General features: G+C 33.6%; 2 protein-coding genes across 5 annotated transcripts; one reads left to right on the top strand and one right to left on the bottom strand.

The window, feature by feature from the left end:
• Positions 1–597: 597 nt before the first annotated feature.
• Positions 598–14619, bottom strand: LOC105340763 (beta-galactosidase). 4 transcript variants are annotated; one of them, XM_066072746.1, is made up of 18 exons: positions 14473–14619; positions 12965–13131; positions 12560–12710; positions 11940–12003; positions 11645–11739; positions 9306–9489; positions 8300–8355; positions 7878–7999; positions 7218–7258; positions 6511–6561; positions 4621–4736; positions 4224–4298; positions 4048–4137; positions 3585–3695; positions 2956–3090; positions 2591–2697; positions 2260–2371; positions 598–1564 (listed from the first exon to the last, which is right to left on the bottom strand). In XM_066072746.1, the coding sequence occupies exons 1-18, from the start codon at positions 14557–14559 to the stop codon at positions 1289–1291; spliced, it is 2040 nt and encodes a 679-aa protein (XP_065928818.1). In that variant the 5' UTR covers positions 14560–14619; the 3' UTR covers positions 598–1288. The 4 variants fall into 4 exon arrangements, with proteins under 4 accessions (XP_065928818.1, XP_065928817.1, XP_065928821.1 ...); XM_066072745.1 differs by lacking the exon at positions 9306–9489 and adding an exon at positions 10240–10429; XM_066072749.1 differs by lacking the exon at positions 6511–6561.
• Positions 14620–17081: 2462 nt separating this feature from the next.
• Positions 17082–19481, top strand: LOC109621220 (E3 ubiquitin-protein ligase TRIM71-like). Its single transcript, XM_034454891.2, has 2 exons — positions 17082–17197; positions 17457–19481. Exon 2 carries the CDS (start codon positions 17495–17497, stop codon positions 19166–19168), a length of 1674 nt encoding a protein of 557 aa, XP_034310782.2. The 5' UTR covers positions 17082–17197; positions 17457–17494; the 3' UTR covers positions 19169–19481.

Raw genomic sequence — 19481 nt, forward strand, 5'->3', positions numbered from 1 at the left:
AACTGATGGCACTCCTGATGAAGTAATCTTTTTCACTTAGATGTGAAAAAAAACACATATGAAGTCAACCCCGAATAGTTTTCCTCTTGGATTTAAACTTTCTTGTTCACTTAAAGAAATATTTTTTTTCTGTCATTCACCTGATCAGATGTACAGTGATGAAAATCTAAATATAAAATATTTTTCAATTTCTTAATTTGTAAAATGAATGAAATGTAAAAAATTTGGTCATGAAATTCCAGGTATAAGTGAGAATTTTAAAACAAGTCTAATTTTATCGTAAAATAGGTACACTTAATACGAAAATATTTGTGAAAGGAAAATATTTCAAAATTAAAGAAACAGCATGGTCCACTCACCAGCAATTTATTTTTCAATTATTGCTGCTTATCATTTCAAAAATTTCTGGTTTGATCTCTTGTGTTTCATTCCGTGCACGGATCATAAAAAAATTTACCAAAGGGGGTCTGGACCCCCCTTACCCCACCCCCAATAGATCCACGCATGCAGTCATTCTAATGTAGTAGACCGATACAAAAACATTATTATCATATGTATGTATCAATTATTTAATAGCAAAGATTCTTATTCACAGCATTTTGGAATAAAATATTTTATTAATAAATCAGTCACACAGGAATAGTCTCTATGGATCAGACACAATCAACACACATTGTTAAGGAATGAGTGCATACAAACATACAAATCTTGTAACATACGATTTGAGAAATTATTCTCATGGAATGACAATATTGATTTTTTGGTGTATAAAGAGACAGATACAACTCATAATGGCAGGGAAAGAATATGAATGAAATACAACAGCACTCTTTGTGATCAAATGATCATTTCAAAGCATTAATATCAAAACCAATTGTTTCCTTGTAATGTTAAAAGTAAATACAAAGGTTATGTATTATATTTTAAAAAAAAACACACAAATAAAAATGCCTTTGAACATACAAAGTTAATTAGATAAACTTCAAAAATGTATTAGTGATAAACCATCCTTTATGAAAAATATATACAAATATATACATGTACAGGTTGAGATAGATATTTTTCATAATCCCAAGTAATGTCACAGTGGTACATGAACTGGATGTTCATTTGCTTAACAATAGCTTGAATCTCATATCATTTATTTAATACCGATACAAAAGATACATGTGTTTACTTTTTGCAAAACACATTTATAGGCACATCATGAAAGTATGGCAAAACTCTAGCAATACAATTGCACTTGCATAGTAAAACATACACCCATATTATCACAGTATGTTTATAATTATACAGAAATTCGTTTTCTTGAGAATTTTGTCTCCTCTCGCTCAAAGTTTGGTTTGTGAGGCGTTGCGTTAATTAAAGCTTGATCCACAAACTCGACAGTACACTTGTCGGCGGTATCACAGGGGGCTTGTTCCAGCTCGAACATGATGATGTAGTTGATTGTAGGAGAGGGGGCGAGGAATGGCTTGGGGACGTACAGTCGGACCTGGGGCCCCACGTAGGGCCAGTATCGCCCCACGTTGATCATGGACGATGACATGATTAAATTCTGACCCTGGAAAAAATCATCAGTAGATGTAAATAATTATATGTGATTATTGTGTATATTGGTTCAACTGCAGTTTATTCGAATTGCATTATGAATTTGAATACATAATGAGTAATTTTGATTGAGTATATTTGAATATAGAATGAATAAATTTAAAAACTGTAAACCAACTTTTATTCGCAGTTTGCAAGAGCCTTGTGGATGCGAATCTTTCTCGCCACAAACTAGTCCATATATGTTGTATATTTGTTTTAACGAAAAGGATCGTGATAAGATTAAGTTGCTAACAAGTTTATTCCCAGTAAATCTCAAAATAAAGTTGTACTGAGTAAAAGTTAGTCAACAGTATACAATAGGTAAATTGGAAAGATCAAATACCATTACAGTAAAACGCGCTTATAACGAAGTGCCAGAGATGGCAATTTTCCCTCTTTATAAACGTAAGTTGTTATATCAAAAGCTGTTAGCTTAATAATATGTTTAAAACCCAATGGAAATAAAAATCACTTCACTATAAGTGTGAATTTATCATAAGCATTTTCGCTATAAGTGTGTTTTACTGTACAGTAGTGTTTGTAATTTTCATTACAATAATGTTACATGATAATAATGATGGGTATAGCAACAACTCTCAACAGTTCGGACTATTTTTACACACACATGTACATTTCAAAATGCATATAACTATTATGAGATTTTACCTTTCCCCAGGCACTCATGTCTAGGAAGGTATCCGTTGGTTCCTTGGGGACGTGGAGTTTACCCACATAGAAAGAGGGTGTGGTCAAATTACCATTCCTGAATGGTTTGTCTCTGGAGAAAAAGGTTTTTATTTACATGACTGTATAGTTACACATTTGTATTATAAACACAGATTTATATACACAAATTTTTGATTGATTCAACATTTGCTATCAACTCCCAATAGTGAATATTTGGTTGGTTTAAAGTATTAATTACATGTACTACCTCAATATTAGCCAAATATATCGTTGTATATATACATGTATTTGTACATTCATGTATATTTACCTATATATTCCTGAAAGACTTGAAGGTTTAAAGTTTTCGACCGTGAGTGGAAATATTGACCATCCTGTCAAAATGGAGCCACCAAAGGTGACATTTCTGATCAGGCCCTGAAATAAAAGGAATGTCTCAACCAAATTTGAATAAACAATTATGTAAAATTAATGATATGCATAATTTTAATTTTTTAAAATTCAGTTATAACTTGATCTGGTTCGAGCCAGATCATGTTTTAATGTAAAGATTTTTAAAATAATTTTGTTTAAATTAATATATAATTATATAACAATATATCAATATATATCATATATATATTACACAATGGTGAAGTATTTTTTTCAATATCGATAATTTTCAGTAAAGCAAACCTTTGAATTATTGTTCATCTCAGAGCCGAATCCAATATGGCCCATATTCTCCACCAAGATATCAATAGTTTCGTTGACCTTCAGGGTGATATTCATCGTCTTCTGTCCATTGCGATCAAATATTCCTTGCGGAACCTGTAGTAGTAATTAAATGAAGAATTTGAATAAAAATTTAATTGACTACTGAGTTTGGTTCCAATCATCATCGGAACCCACAGATAGAAAACCTATGGGTTCCGACAATGGTTACCAATGTATAGCCTATGCTGGAAAATATTCACCCCTTGTGTTTTTTCACCCCTTTTCACCATCGTTGTCGGTGGGTGAATTTAAGACTGGGTGAATTAAAATGTCACAATTTATATCTCTTTTAACACTATACAGTTACTGTATTATGGGGGATTTCAAAACTCATGGGCAAAGCTGTTTGCAAGTGTAGAAGGGCAAAAATAACAAGGAGCAAAAATAACCCTGTATACAGTATTACTTAAACAATTACGCAAAGCCAGTTTTGAAGCATGGTAGAATACTAGATCATGTGGTGGCATTTACAGTGTCAATCATTTAGTTACCTGGTCCAGTAGGTTAATTAAGACAATGAACTGATTTTTACACAGGTGCTTACTTACCTGGTTAATCATCAGGTAAGCCCGGTCCCTGACCCCAGACAGATCCAAGGTTTTAGGTTCCGATGGAGTGTCCCCTAGCAAAGTGTGTCTATATAGTACAAAACCCTGCCACTGGAAACAGATAAAAGTACACATCTTTATAGGTTGTTGATTAATGTTAAAAAATTCAGAATATTGTATAGAATCACCTCACCAGTAAGAGTTCAGAGGTTTATCTTTGTTTTAACAACATCAACAAATGCTCAGAGAGAGAGAGAGAGAGGGGGGACAGAGAAGGAGAGAAAGTTTAGAATTCAAGTTACTGGTACATGTATATTGAAACCAAAGAAAGATATTTTTCATTGTTGATTAATAAGTAATGACATTTCGAATAAATTGGAAAATACAATATGGTAAGCTTACCATATTGTATTTTCCAATTTATTCGAAATGTCATTACTTAGGTAACTCATTCAAGCCATACCTGTCCAATGGCCTCCATTGTAAGTGGGTATTGGGATTTGATTGGTCCTTTTGGACAAAGAGTTGCCAAAGCATCTTGAACAGTTGCCATCTGTAAAACAGAAAGATACCGGTAGATACAAAAATCTTTTTCAATACACATGTAAATCTCAGAGACGGACAGATTTAAGGGCTTACAAAGCTCATTTCCACTTTGCCATATGCTGTTTTTGTGGTATTCTTTGGGATTGGCATGCTTGGTAGCTGCTTGTACTAAAAAGACAAAATATGACATTATATATAATTCCTACATACATGTATATAGGTATACTTGAATTATTAAATGCATGTATATATTAATGATATCATATAACTTTCTGAACACACTGCGAGATTTTTTACGAGACCTGAATGTCAGAATTGGTTCTCCAACTGCTAGCAAAGAATTATGATGACAAAATGAAGTGAATTTTATTATTTGATTACTGTAACAATACAATTTTCAATTTCAAAGTTTTACAGTGATTAAAGTACTGAACTCAAAAGAAAATAATTTATCATGTAAATCCTCTCAACCTTAAAATGACCTACTGACCTTAGAAATGACCTGTCTGATAGCAATGTATTTATCAGTTATGTCCCCTGCCTCTGTTAACGGTGCATCATAATCATAGCTAGTGGGCACTGCTTGGTACGGGGCATAATTCGCACCTACAGAAATACCCAAAACAATTAAAAGTTATTAATATAAAAAATATTAGTATGGTGTTAATTTTGCAAAGAATTAAGGTTTAATTTTTTCAATTTAAATTGAAATGGAACAAGTTTTAAATACCTTCTCTTGAAAATACAAAGCATCATGCCTTATATCATTTAATTAATCAATAAATAGGAAAGCCATGCCAATTCCCAAACATAAGGATAAAATGAGGAAGAGACGGCCAAGGGATCAGATACATGTATTTGTACAAGTCATAGTTATTATCTGAATGCAAGGAAATGGCATAATTAAACACTGATCTCTGCAATCTATTCACTTTTAACCAATTAGCCATGCTAAATATATATGCTGAAGGAGCATAATTTTCAAGGGCAAAAAATTTAATTGCTTCAGCTTTTAAAATTGTTTCAAGGGGATTAATTTTTTTGTTTAAAAAATAACCCCACTAAACTTAAAACAAAGTAGGAATTTTGCTGAGGATCTCATTTTCACAGTATGACATTGTTTGAAATCTTGTACACTTGTATACTTTTTTAGTATTTTCCTAAACGAGACATATTCTTAAAGCAGAAAATTTGAAAACTTGCAACAATTAATGCACAATTAAATTCCCCATGGCATAAGATATGTTTTCCTGAAGAAAAAAATATCATTGTGAAAAGCTTTCAAATTAACAAATTTGTGTGAATCTTATATTAAACACTGTATATAAAATGTATATGAATATTTTTTGCTCCATGGCATTTCAATTTTGTGTCATTCTCCTGCTGTGATTGTAAATAGGCAAAACAGTGCTCATTTAAAATGAATTTAAAAGTTATAGACATATCTTTAAACAAAACTTTGTTTGGGTGACTTAAAGGGGCATGGTCACGATTTTGGTCAAATTATATTTTTCTGTTTTTAATATTTACAATGCTTTAGGAATGCATTTCTAATGATCAAATGAAATTTGGGTGTCAGTCAATGAGTTTTAAGCAAGATACAGGGCTCACAATTCTTCATCATGTAAACAAGGCTCGTGTCCTGTTTTTGTTTACATAGGTTCAATATACCAGTAAAAAATCATGTTTCAAGCTGATTTGTCTATCTTCTTGTTCATTCTAAGCATAAATAAACAGTTCTGAACGATTTGCACATTCATTTGAAGTTTAAAACTGGAATTTTCACTTCAACATTTAAAATGTAAACAAATTAAAGCTTTGTTTACATAGCGAATGATTGTAAGCTCTGTAACTCGCTTAAAACTCAACAAATGAAACTCAAATTTTGTTTGCCTATAAAAAATGCCTTACTTAAGCATTGTTAACATTAAAATAAAAAAATTAACTTTTGAACAAAATCGTTACCATGCCCCTTTAAAATCGGATTAAATATTTTACAAGACATTGCGATAGGGCAAAAATAATATTAGGCAATAGGCATACATGTACAGTACTGTACATTTCTTTAATGTCCATTTCTCTCAATTCTAAGTTTCTAACATGTCATACTCTGAAATTGTTGAGCGGACTCTGCAGTGAATGTATACTCACTGCAACAAGTTCATGCAAACCAAAAAATGTATAGCCTTTTTCCTCAATAATACAAGGAAGGAAAAACATTGATGGACAATGTTAAACTGCTACCGGTATTATTGCTGTAATATGTAACTATATAATATAACTGCCAGCTGTTACCAATGCATTAAAGCTAGGATTCTACATTTTGCAGAATACTCATATAAAGACTTTAATTTCCTGATGAATCGCTATATCACGACACCTTTTAGATTCTTAGAGCCTGATTTAGAACCTGCAGCATCATAATCAGCACCTGGAAATTTCCATAGAGACACAGGTAGACACTTCGATAAGAAAACAAAGATGAGAAAACCCAATTGAGAAAATTATTGCGACATTTAAAGAGGAATACTAGCTAGCTATTATAGATTTTTAATTCAATGCGAGGAGTCAATATCTGTGTAAAATTACGAAAAGCTCCCTTATGTAGATTCTAAAATCTTCCAGTTATTTTAAAGTTGTAATACTATTTAATATCTCTGGTACAAAGGTTGAGCGCTTACGATTTCTTCCCAATCTGATGCAAATTAAATGGCTTGATCAGAAGTTTAAAGCACACAGTAAAATGTAAAATAAAGAATCAATAGGAAAAGCACATTGTGTATTATGCAATTTTTTAAACACTTTTTTCACATAATTATATCTAAGAAATGTGATCATTCATGTTAAATGAAATTATCAATACATGGGTACTTTCTGTGTTTATAATTACATGTTTTTCCAAATTGTGGGGGTAAAAATGTATGAAAAAGTAGTAATACAAATGGTTAGAAAGACTGACAGTAATGATATCAATACACTTAGTCTTTCATATTACAATGTAAATAAGTTATGTACTAGCATACCTGTTAACTAGTCTAGTATAAATAGAAAAGTTTTAAATCAGTAAATTTGTCATAATAAAATTACCATTCCAAAAGCCAAAATTGGTTCCTCCTTCAAACATATACCTGTTAAAGAGAAAAAGTTTATTTCAAAATTTCCACTATTGTAAATTGACATACAGTTGTAGATGATTCAGCAAGATTAAAATAACCCACAACTGTACAGTAACATCTGAGCTTTATTTTTCATAATTTCAATTGGATGCAAATGTGTGATATTACATGTATAATAATTCTGCTTTCCCTTTTGCCCCAGCCAACTAATCATCCACTCTTCCATCCCACCAACAATATTACTCCCCCTTCATATTCCCCCCCCCCCCTCCTTAAAATGAAATGACCTTTTCCTAAATGTACCTCTTAAAATTCCATTACTGTAGATTCCTTATTTTACAAGAGTACTTTATTCCGTGATTAAGTCGTTTCCCATCAAATCGCGAGAACATATTATTGTGAATGCCAAATTTTATCATAGTTTCATGTAGTTTACAAATGTCCAGCAAAATAAAAACAAGATTTTAAAATTCGTGATTTTCCTCCAACAACACTACCCTACACCTTCCTCCCTAGACCTACTGACTATTAACTAACCTCCTCCCCCACCCCACCCCTCCCCCCCCCCCCCACAACATTATCCCCCACCCCTTTGCCCCCAAACTGACCATTCATACACCTATGAACTCACATGTTGACATTGGCCCCATAGTCCAGCAGCAGGTCCAGTGCCTTGGAGAAGACGTCTAAGTTGACCGTGGAGTGAGGGTAGCCCCAGTGGTCCAGCCACCCAGGGTAGAACTCTGAGTTCACCTGAAATTAACATCAAATCAAATTAATTTTTGTTAAATTAAACTTCAAAATTCAAATCTTTATCAGAGAGACCAATTCAAGAGAGACCAGTTCATGGCACATCTTTATTGAAAAATGTTTTATGTCTTTATGTAAGTCATGCAATAACAAAAACTACTGCAATAAGGCTACAGGAGATCTAATCTTATTCCAGAATTGTGATTTTAACAAGATTATATATTATTAACAAATACATGTATTAACTTTAATTGCTGCGTAATGTGTCTGCCATTGACAATTTATTTCTTATTTTAATCTTACCAGAGGTCCGAACGGTTCATAGTCCCTCTGTGGCTGGAAAGACTTCTGTGGATTGACTAAAAACAGGAAAATATGCTCCAGTCAGGCGGTGACTAGTAAATAAGCAGAGGTATATGGAAAATATTTTCTTTAGCAATTAAGTTTCTTTGACAAATAATGAACATTTATTGAGCATTTTAACATACAATAACTAATACATGTATTTATGATTGCATGTAGACAAAAATATTTTAAGATTCTGACAAATTAAAGAAATCATGCTTAAAAGTAATATTTTTTAACTTTGTATAGAATATTTAGCTAAGTGTAGGATCATAAATAATGTTAATATCATTGAAATTGAGATGATTATTTGAGTAAGTGCAAAACTACGTTGTTAAGGAAGGTGATAAACTGAATTAAGCGAGATTTCAAAATAACGTACACAGCAGAAGATACACTTCATGTAAGATTGTAATTCATAGATCCATTTAAACAAACTGATCAGAAGAAGAAATTAAATTAACATCCCTTGCAGCATACATAAATCAGTAGGTTCCACCTATCTCCCCTCTGTCAGTGACTCAATCACCATCACCCCATTCAGAAATTGTTGCATGATTGTAAAACTTGTTCTCATAAACTTGATAATTGTATACATCAAAAGAATGGGCACAAGACAGACCAGCACTGAATTCTGTGCATGATGTGGTCAAAGTAAGTATTATAATTATAAGTAAAATGGGGTCTTAAACTTCTGCTGTTATCTTCTACTGTTATCTTCTACTTGTAGAATTGTTTTTGGAAACAAGAACAAGTAGTACAAGTACATCTATTTTATACATCTCCACAAGTCTTTACTCTGACTCATTATGTATTGAGGAAGGCAGAAAGAACTATGAATTTAAAACCTCAAATTTCTCTCGAAATAAACAAAAATATATGTATAAAACAACACTACTTCAGACATAATTATAAAAAAAATCCCTGATTTTAGTCATATTTTGGGCAATTTTAAAAAGCTTACAGGAATTGCCAAAGTCCACGGTGACATATGCCCCTGGTACCGTGCCACATTTAAGGAACCCATCCCCGCTCCCGTCGGTGGTGTAAAGCAAGGCACGGGGCCCCAAATGTTCTCGAGCCTTGTCTCTTAAATGGGCCATGTAGTCATGGTCGCAAGTATAGAAACTGCCGTATTCATTCTCAATCTGTAAGTATACACCAAGGTCAAGGTCATGTTATTCAAGGTCAAAGGTTATTCATCTAATTAATGACTGTAATCAAATGGATAAAGCAATTGCTCTGTCACTTTTGATTATGGACCCTGGTCTGTAATGATACTGAAAGGGGGGAGGGGGAGGTATTTTAAGTTTTTTTTAATCCCAAGACACTGTATCCAGTACATGTATAACTAAAACTTAATTCTAAAGATCCATGGTAGTTGTTTCAGTTTGTATGCAACCACTACAACCCAGTGTGTGTGACAGGATTTTGATTGACCTGGCTCTGCCACTTATGTCAATAGGAACAATAAACAGACATAAAATTTACCAAGACTCAAATCTATTTATCAGTACATGAAGGTAGGGAACACTACTGATTTTGTAGGCAGCAATGAATCTGTTAAGTTTAGTAAGATAGCCTTATGAAAAGAGAACATCTTTTGACATTAAAGCTCTGGAATAATTCATTAGTAATTCTCATCAACTTGCAACATATGTCTTTGAGATGTTATTAATAAGCATTTAAAGTACAGTAAAACTGGTTTTAGAAGACCTGAACCAGCTAGTGTATGAAAAATAGAGCTGAGCATTTGTTAGAAAGTAGATCTACATGCCTAAGATTAAGTACAACAAAACTCTCAGCTGTGCATGCTAACAAAGGAACTGTCACAATAACTAATGGTCTGAGAAAAGATTAAGGAAAACACACTATGTGCAACAATCAATCATTCTCACAGAAAAGGGTGACCCCAAAATCTGTTGTGGCGTAGGCCCCGGGGGTGGGGCCACACTGAAAGTTGGACTGCAGGTCACCGTCCGTGGTGTAAATTATAGACCTGGGCCCCAGGATTTGCCTCGCTTTGATAAATAGATGGGCCATGTAGTCATGGTCACAGGCAAAATAACTACCATACTCGTTCTCAATCTGCAAAGTTGCCACAACAATCAAAAACATGATTTACATGTACTAGTGTAAGTGTCACAATAGGAATTAAGATTAAAACAAAATATGGAGGGAAACAAATCAGAGAATGCTTAGAATAAAAAATATGTTGTAAAACAATGTTTACAAGCTACTGGATTACACAAACAACAATTTTTCTTACAAAAGTCATTCTTACAAAAGTCAGATTTGAAATGATTTGAATTTGAACATATATCAAATGAAACTTAGGATTTTGTATGGTGGAGTGCAGGGAACACATTTGTGGATATTAGGAAGTAATATCTGTAAATATTTCAAAATCCCCAAACTCTAAGTAAGAGAATTCAATACATTGCAAAACAGTGATGCCAATTTTAACAATGTAATACTGAACTTACAGAACATTTTTTTTTTCAATCACGAGCCTCATCAGACAAATATGGGATGCAAGAACAATTTCTCTTATGAGTTTTTATTTGACTTATTGATATTTTGATTATTGATACAAGTATTTATAACAAGTGAAAAGCTGTCAATGTGACAGCAAACCGGGTTTTCTTTTATGTGAACTGTATCCATAATCCATGTCAACCCGTATCCAGTGAAATGGATAAGGTGAAAGGGTACCCTATATGCAATATTTTGCCAAAAAATGACTAAGTTCAAAAGCTGGTATTTTTTTCATAAATTATCGGAAATCTAAATCCTAGCAATATGCACACCTCTGATAAATGTACAATTGATCTGCAAAAGAACAACTTCCTATCTTGAAAACTGTAGGAGGAGTTATCCGTACAATGAGGGTACCCTATATGCAATATTTTGCCAAAAAATGACTAAGTTCAAAAGCTGGTATTTTTTTCATAAATAATCAGAAATCAACTTCCTAGCAATATGCACACCTCTAATATATGTACAATTGATCTGCAAAAGAACAACTTCCTATCTTGAAAACTGTAGGAGGAGTTATCCGTACAATGAGGGTACCCTTTTGGCAGCTGCCCACCCGCCCGCCATTTTCACCATTTTAATAACCGGATTTTTCCGTTGGAAAACCCGGTTAAAAATTAGGTTTTTAACTCCCCCCTCAATTAGTTAGTATGATACATATACCTGCATCATTGAAGTCGACTTTGATGCTGATTATAATTAAAAAGAATTTGGAGAAGTTGTCAGAGATTCTAAATTCATTATGAACGGAGAGTACTGCCTTACCTGAACCATTAGAATTGGGCCCCCGTTTTCGTACATGAGTGGAGTTAACATCGGCAATAGCTTGTCCATCCAAGTGTCCACATACTTAATGTACGCTGTAAATAACAACAAAGAGGGACACAGTGTCTGAAAATCAGTGGACAGTACATTACATTATCGGGGAATACTAAGTATAATAATCTTAGTATATTAAATTTGAGGCTTCATCCATAAACAGAAACGTTAACTTGAATTTTAGATTGAAATAGTCTCCTCTAAACAATTTCAAGAGAGTAAAAATCTATTCAATATGTACTTGGATCCATTTTCCTAAGCACCATCTTGGGATTTTCCTTCAATAACCAGGCTGGGAACCCTCCCTAAAATAACAATAGAATAACAATACAATTGCAATACAATCACAATACTAAAATGCAATGAAATGGTAAAATTTGAAAAATTTGTAAAATTTGTAAAATGGATAATCAATTTTCAAAATCACTTTTCAAATTTTTCTATTACATGTAAAACTATGTATAATTGTTTAATCTATGCTTGATAGAATAATTTTTAATACTTGTTACAAAAAAATTGTAACACTGATAATATAATAACATTACTGCATTCATGGTTTTTTACATACATGTATCATTGTTAATTGTTTGTAATTGGGATATAGTACATGTAATTAACATATTTCAGTTAAAATCAATTTTTCATTGAACATATTTGTCAAAGGATTCCACAAGTTTGAGGTAGAACATGTATTGTTCAAATTTAAAAAATTTGCCAACAAATCTATTCTTAACCTTTTGTAACATTTTGGTTTTATAATGAATAACCATGGTATTTTCAAAAAATAAATAAGACAAGATATTTCTGTATTAAAATAGCAGTTATGGCAAGAAAACAGTACAATACAGAAAAGATTCTTACAAATTCCCATTCTCCACAGATATAGGGGCCAGCTCGAATTAGAACCAGTAAACCCACTTCCTGTGCTAGTTTGATAAACTGCACAAAGTCTCTCTGACCTTCAAAGTTGTACTGCCCTATCTCTGGTTCATGGTAATTCCAGGGAATGTAGCTGTTAAATAAACACAGATGAATGAGAGAGAGAGAGAGAGAGAGAGAGAGAGAGAGAGAGAGAGAGATGGTTGGGTGAGCAAGAGTAGTGAATAGTATATAATGGTACCGTACATAAAAAAATTGGTATGTAATTGTCAACTTATTACAGCAAATCATTTTCTGATGAAAATAAAAGCACTATTATGGATCTTGATAAACTTAAAATATCTGTTGTTAAACTGAGGGCAACAAAAAATAATATTCTAGACTCACAACTGAATAGCATCTAATCCTGCAGCATACATCTTCTCAAGTCGATCTCGCCAGTATTCCTTCGGAACTCTCATGTAATGGATGCTTCCTGACACATAGCGGAAAGCCTTGCCATCTTTCACAAATGTGTTTCCCAGGTAGTCTATCTCGAATGTCCTGTTCTGTGCCTATATATGCAAGGGTTACAGCATATGAATCAAAGATGCCAGCTAAATAAGACTCTCTGCTATTAACCAATAAGTTGTGTATTGATACTGAGCACAGTGATAAGCAGGCAAAGCCCATCTTGCGAAGCGAGGCTTAATATAAGGTGTCATGTTTATGTGTAATAGGGTTTATAAATGACAACAATTATTTATTGTAATTTGTAACATCAGTATTATTTTTCAGTCTCTTCATTTCGGAAATTCTAAATTTGTAATTGGAAAATAATTAGTCTTCTCTGAACTACGGAAAGTTGCATTCACATATGTTTGTAATTTCATCTTGACATCTCCCTTCCCTGAATTTTGGCATCAATGTCATTAATTCTTAAATTATTGTCAAATTATTACAAACGTATTTCTCAGATCTGAGAAATACGTTTCTTTGATTAATCAGGGTTGTCTCTAAAAATTGAAGTAGAAGAAAGAATTGAAAAAGTAGCAGGGGGTCTGGAGGTCTTGCTTATAGCTACATTGTTTTTGAAATGCAATAATAGCCGGGTAATTAAGGCATTATAGGCGGGGGGAATTCCCCGCCTCCCGGGTCTTAGAGACAACCCTGGATTTATTCTTGGTTAGAATTACGGTTTCCTGTCTTCCATATGTGAGCGTTGTAAAATTCTGCTTGCTGATGAAACTTTTTAATTAATTCTATTGGTCAGTTAAGGTGAGAGTAGACGGAGTTGTCAAAGATGAAAAGCGTGCGAGTGAAAATTGTGTTCTTCTTTTCTGACCTTTGTTAAATTGCGTTGTACTTTTGTATGTAATGTGAAATATTGATTTTCGGACTTAATAAATTTTGGAAATTTTAAAAACAGTATTTATTATTCAACATCAAAGTGGATACGTTACAAAGGAAATCAACAAAAACTGTATGGAAAATTGAGTTGAATTAGGGGTACTAGCGGCTAAAAAAAAATTTCCAGCTCATGGGCACCGCAATATTCTCGATCATGAAATGGCTGGAGTTTACCGATGTTTATAGCCCTCAACCTAGCTGATCCCTTCATCCTTGAGACATCACCAGATTACAAACAATTTCAAGCTTTAAAAAAATACTTGATGGCATCATAATGCCATGTCGGGATTTGCATAACACTGCTTCGGTAGGCCTAGACGCAGTTGTTTTATACAGCTTTGATAACACACATTTACTTATAAAACCAATTGTTATCAAACAATTAAGTGTCTGTGCTTGCGTATTTGAAAAAAAAAATTGAGGTGTTTTAAATGTTTTATTTATTTTTACTTTAAATTCAAACACATTTCTTAATCGAAAATAAAGCTTGTGCGTACGTGCATTACCTGAGATAATTGACATGCCGACAGTAAACAAACTATACAACAGGACAGGAAGATCCACCTCCTCGTGGCAGCCATTTTTTCTGTCATGTGATGGGATGTTATTGTTTCCCATGTGACTAGTGACCGTGTAAAAACATGAGTTGGACACGGGCATTATCCGGGTGTGCCTGTTTGACATTTCAATGAACAGGATATTTCGAATAGAAATAATTTGACTTTTTGTTGCATTGTTCATATTATGACCAAGTTCTGCGAACTTTTAGAATTCAATACCAAAATACCAAACCTACGAGGGAGGGCGATAAAATTAAAACAAACTCAAACCAGAGAGTCTCAGACATGTTAATTATTTATGTCCCTGCTCAAACAAATTATTTTTATACAAATACAGTGAGTATACAAACTACATAGGCCTATAGATTATCGCTTTAAGGACGACGGACCTAATTCGCTTTGCACAGATATATCGCGCACCTAAAACAAGTGATCGTTACGAATATAGAATTCTCAAAATCACATGCAATCACTAAACTCAATGAAAAATCGCTTATGATGCAATATAAAGCTGTTTGAAACGTCACCAATACACACTTAAGAAAATATATTGCAGGTAGTGGACGACTTTGTTACATGTATTATTTAACACGCTGAAATACCCTAAAAAATTACATCCAATCATTAGAATGCAAAAGTCCAGGTGATCTGTTTTGAAAAGCCCCCCTCTATCGTTTCAGGTTTCAATACACAACTAAAAATAAAAAGTCTATAGGGATTTTGCATTGGAAAAGACATATAAGTACCCCGGATGATAAAGTTGAAAAATTAAGCGAGGTGTTCCGAGTATTTCCAAAAGGAGAAAAGATGTAAACATTTCCCATTTTGAATCTCTGTACGATGACTTGGGACAGACAGTCGTAAAGACTGACCACAGTAGAAAGGAGGGCGACGTTCCGTATTTTGAACAATGTAAATTGTAGTTTTGTCTCTTAATAATGATTTTTCGTCTGAAAGAATTGACGTTTACGTTAACCGAGAAATTGTGACTGAAACATTTTGATCTGGTAATACTTTTTTAGCAAAAAATTGAGACGACAGTTGAAAAAAGGTGACAATCCTAAAGAAAAGGCGGATATTTCATGACGGCCGGGCGGATATAATGTGACGATAATTTGATTCGAGATAATGTCGGACATTTTGTACGGCGGACAAAATGTAAAGATTTTTCAAAAAAGGCGATATTTCGAAGCGGTGGACAAAATAAACGGAAAAGGCGTACTTTTGGTGGCGGCTGAGAAAATGTGACGATTTTGCCGGAATAAAGGCGGACTTTTCGTAACGGCGGACATAATGTGAAGATTTTTTCCCCAAAAACCCTGAATCATTGTAAAAAGAAAACAAAACACGCCAATGATAGGTTTTGTACGATTGTTTTATGGGAAAAAATGTAGGTTTTACGGCACAGCACTAAATTATAACCAATATTATGAATTTAACTGACATACATATGTAAATAAATAATTAATGAATAATAAATGAATACATGTATGCTTTCTATAAAATGAGATAGAACAAAACTACCCCGCGGGGTCCAAAGTACATAAAAATATACAAAGTATAGGCAAAACATCTCAGTTTGATCAAAACCGCTGCTAAAATTATATGGTCTTCTCAATTAAATATTTATTCATTCGGTTCTCGGAAAAACTGGCCTTCCCAACTGTTTTATACAGTTTGCACGGAAAACGACAGTTTGCATCAAAACAAAACATTGGATTCTAGCAGCTTAAGCATTGTTCAAACTATCGATATGTGTAAAATTTGAAGTTCAATACATACGGGGTAGTGTTGTTCTAGTCGGATTTTATATCGTAAACAACGACAGAGGAAATAGAAGCAAATTTACATAACTTTTAGCGAATGATTGATAAAACTATCATCTCTCCCAGTATTTTTATTTTTGATTCTCAATAAATCACACCAAAATACTTTATTCGAGTCCTAAGATTACTTATATTTTGAATATGTTAACAATGCTCTCCGATTAAATTTACACGACATTCAACTTTCAGTCCTGGCGTCATCAATGTGTTAATCTACGTAATACAATCTGATTTGTGAACAAATTGTCTCCAGTATTTTTTGTTTGTTTTTGGTCTACGTTTCGTTGCTTAAAAATTTGAATATGTACATAATTACATGTAACTCAGATTCCATATACTTCCATAACACCTCCGCGAAACTCGTATATTTAACAAATGTTATGACAAAAATAGGAACTCTTTGTAAAGCAGATTGGTTACCTGAAATTATCTCCTTTTTGTTTATACCAATCAATCAAAGTTAATATGTTATACATGTAAAATATGTTCAACTAAGATGTTTTGAAATAAGGGTTTGGAATACCCCGAATGACTGTTTATGTAATGATATACTTGGGACAATGTTAGTTCAAATTTTGAAACCTGTAGTGTTTTGTTTTTTTTTTTGTTTTTGTTTTTTTTTAAATGGAGACTACGTACTGCAGTGACTTTAATAAGAAATCTGGCATTTTTTCTAACAAGCAGGCTAACCGCTTTCGAGTACTTTCAGTTCTTTGATTTTAAAGGGGGCATTAACATAATCACGTGATGGTAACGCTAGACCAAGAAGTAAAAATACAAACTACGTCATGTTAAACTTGTACAGATTTATAATTTGTTCACGAAGAAGTGGTACACAACACGAAGTAAGTATTTGTATTTTATCTGCAGGAAACTGTTTAACTAGCAACTGGTCTATAGTATATAAAATCAGGGACGTATATATACGTCCCTGATAAAATCAAGCCCAGGCGTAGAAATGTCTAGTAGGTCAAAATCTAGAACTTAAAATGATACACTTGCAACTTTAAGATTTCACATTTTTTGCCGTAAAATTAAGCCTTATAAGCGAATGTTCAACAACTAAAACTAAAATTAAAATAATTAAATTATTATGTCTTACAGAAATCTTTTTATGAAAAATTCCATCAAGGTCCCTGAGCATGGACCCCCGACGTAGTGCCCAGGATGTGTTACGGTGTGATCTCTGTGAGACCCCGGTCCCCCCTACAGAGTGTATGTGCTGTGACATTTGTGACAACTATCTGTGTAGCCCATGTGTAGGTAAACATCTCTCAGATCTATCCAAAGAACACAAAGTGGTGCTATTTGAAAAGCGGGGATCAACCACGAAATGTCAAAAACATTCCTCAAAAATATGTGAACTTTTCTGTAAACAATGCGAAATTCCTATTTGTGTTAAGTGTGTTTCTTCTAAAGAACACATAGGTCATGAATTTATTGACATAGTGGAAACACTAGAAAACCAAAAAGAAATCATTCTCAATGATTTACAAGAACTAGAAAAATCAATCGATCCTAAATATCAGGAGATTGCATCTATCATCCCGGTTCAGAAAGCTGATCTGAATGAAAACTCCAAGAAACTGACAAAAGCTATTGATAAACATGGAGAAGATTTGCACAGAGAAATAGACACCATGATCAAGAGACTGAAATCAGATCTTGATGAAATGGACTCCAATTATATGACTGTACTAAATAAACAGGAAAATGAAATCAAGCGCACTATTTCTGAAATCAAACAGAGCATTGCTGATCTGAAGAAGTTACTAAACTCAAATGATGTCAGTCTCGTCTCTGCCTATAAATCCAGGAATGCCGAATTTAGAAGATTGCCTTCTAAACTCACAGCTACCTTACCAAAATTTACCCCTGAGAAAATAAACAAAGAACAGCTTCATGAACAGTTTGGTTCTCTGTCAGCGTTATCTATCAAAACTGACAAACATGGATACACAACGGATTCTCCGGCTGCTGAGTCCTCTCCCCCGAACAGACAGTTCATTAATGAACTACGGGTCATCACAGAAATAAACACTGAGTTTGGAGGTGGTCATCCATTAATACGCCTTGTGTCCTGTCAGATTGATGACGAGATTTGGATGTGTGGTGAAGACAAAATGATGAGACTCTACAACTTGCAAGGCAAACTAGTGAATTCAGTCCAAACCAAGTCAGGGAACAATCCATGGGACATAGCAGTGACAAGGAGTGGGGATCTAGTTTATACAGATAAAGATGATAGAACTGTAAACATAATAAAGAATACACAGATACAGACATTGATCAGACTAAGGGGATGGAAACCTCAGGGTGTCTGTTGTACCTTATCTGGTGAATTCCTGGTTGTCGTAAACAGTGATAATAATAGACAAACAAAAGTTGTGCGTTACTTTGGCTCCACAGAGAAACAGAGTATTCAATACAATGACAAAGGACAACCTCTCTATTCAACAGGTGTATTAAAATACATCTGCGAAAACAGGAACCTAGATATCTGTGTGTCAGATTTTGACGCCCGTGCAGTAGTGGTGGTCAACCAGGCCGGGAAACTCCGGTTTACCTACACTGGTAATATTTCTAATCCTATCTTGGGAAGTCCACGTGACATCACTACAGATAGCCAGAGTCGCATCCTAATAGCAGGCAGTATCAACTGTATCCACATCCTGGACCAGGACGGACAGTTCCTCTGCTACATTGACAACTGTCAATTACAGAGTCTATGGGGTTTATGTGTGGACTCCAGGGACAACCTCTTTGTGGCCGAGCTATACACAGGCAAAGTGAAGAAAATACAATATTACAAATAAACCATGTGTTACTGTCAACATAGTTAGTGTGGTGGTGATTATAAATGTGATAATTAAATGAGCCTTTGTAACATATATTCTTGTATAACAGATATAAACAAACTGAGTGTATAATGATATAACTTGTGTAAACAGACGGATTGTTTTGTGTAAATGTGATAAGCGAAAGCGAAATGTTTTTATTCATTGAATGTATTTTATTAATATATACATATCTGCAGATTAAAATGTTGAATTTATAAACTAAACAAAAATAAAATTTGTTTATACATATCTAAAATGTATACAGATTAAATTTAATCATCACAATGTT

This window comes from Magallana gigas, chromosome 10 (assembly GCF_963853765.1).
Source record: "Magallana gigas chromosome 10, xbMagGiga1.1, whole genome shotgun sequence".
Classification (NCBI taxonomy): domain Eukaryota; kingdom Metazoa; phylum Mollusca; class Bivalvia; order Ostreida; family Ostreidae; genus Magallana; species Magallana gigas.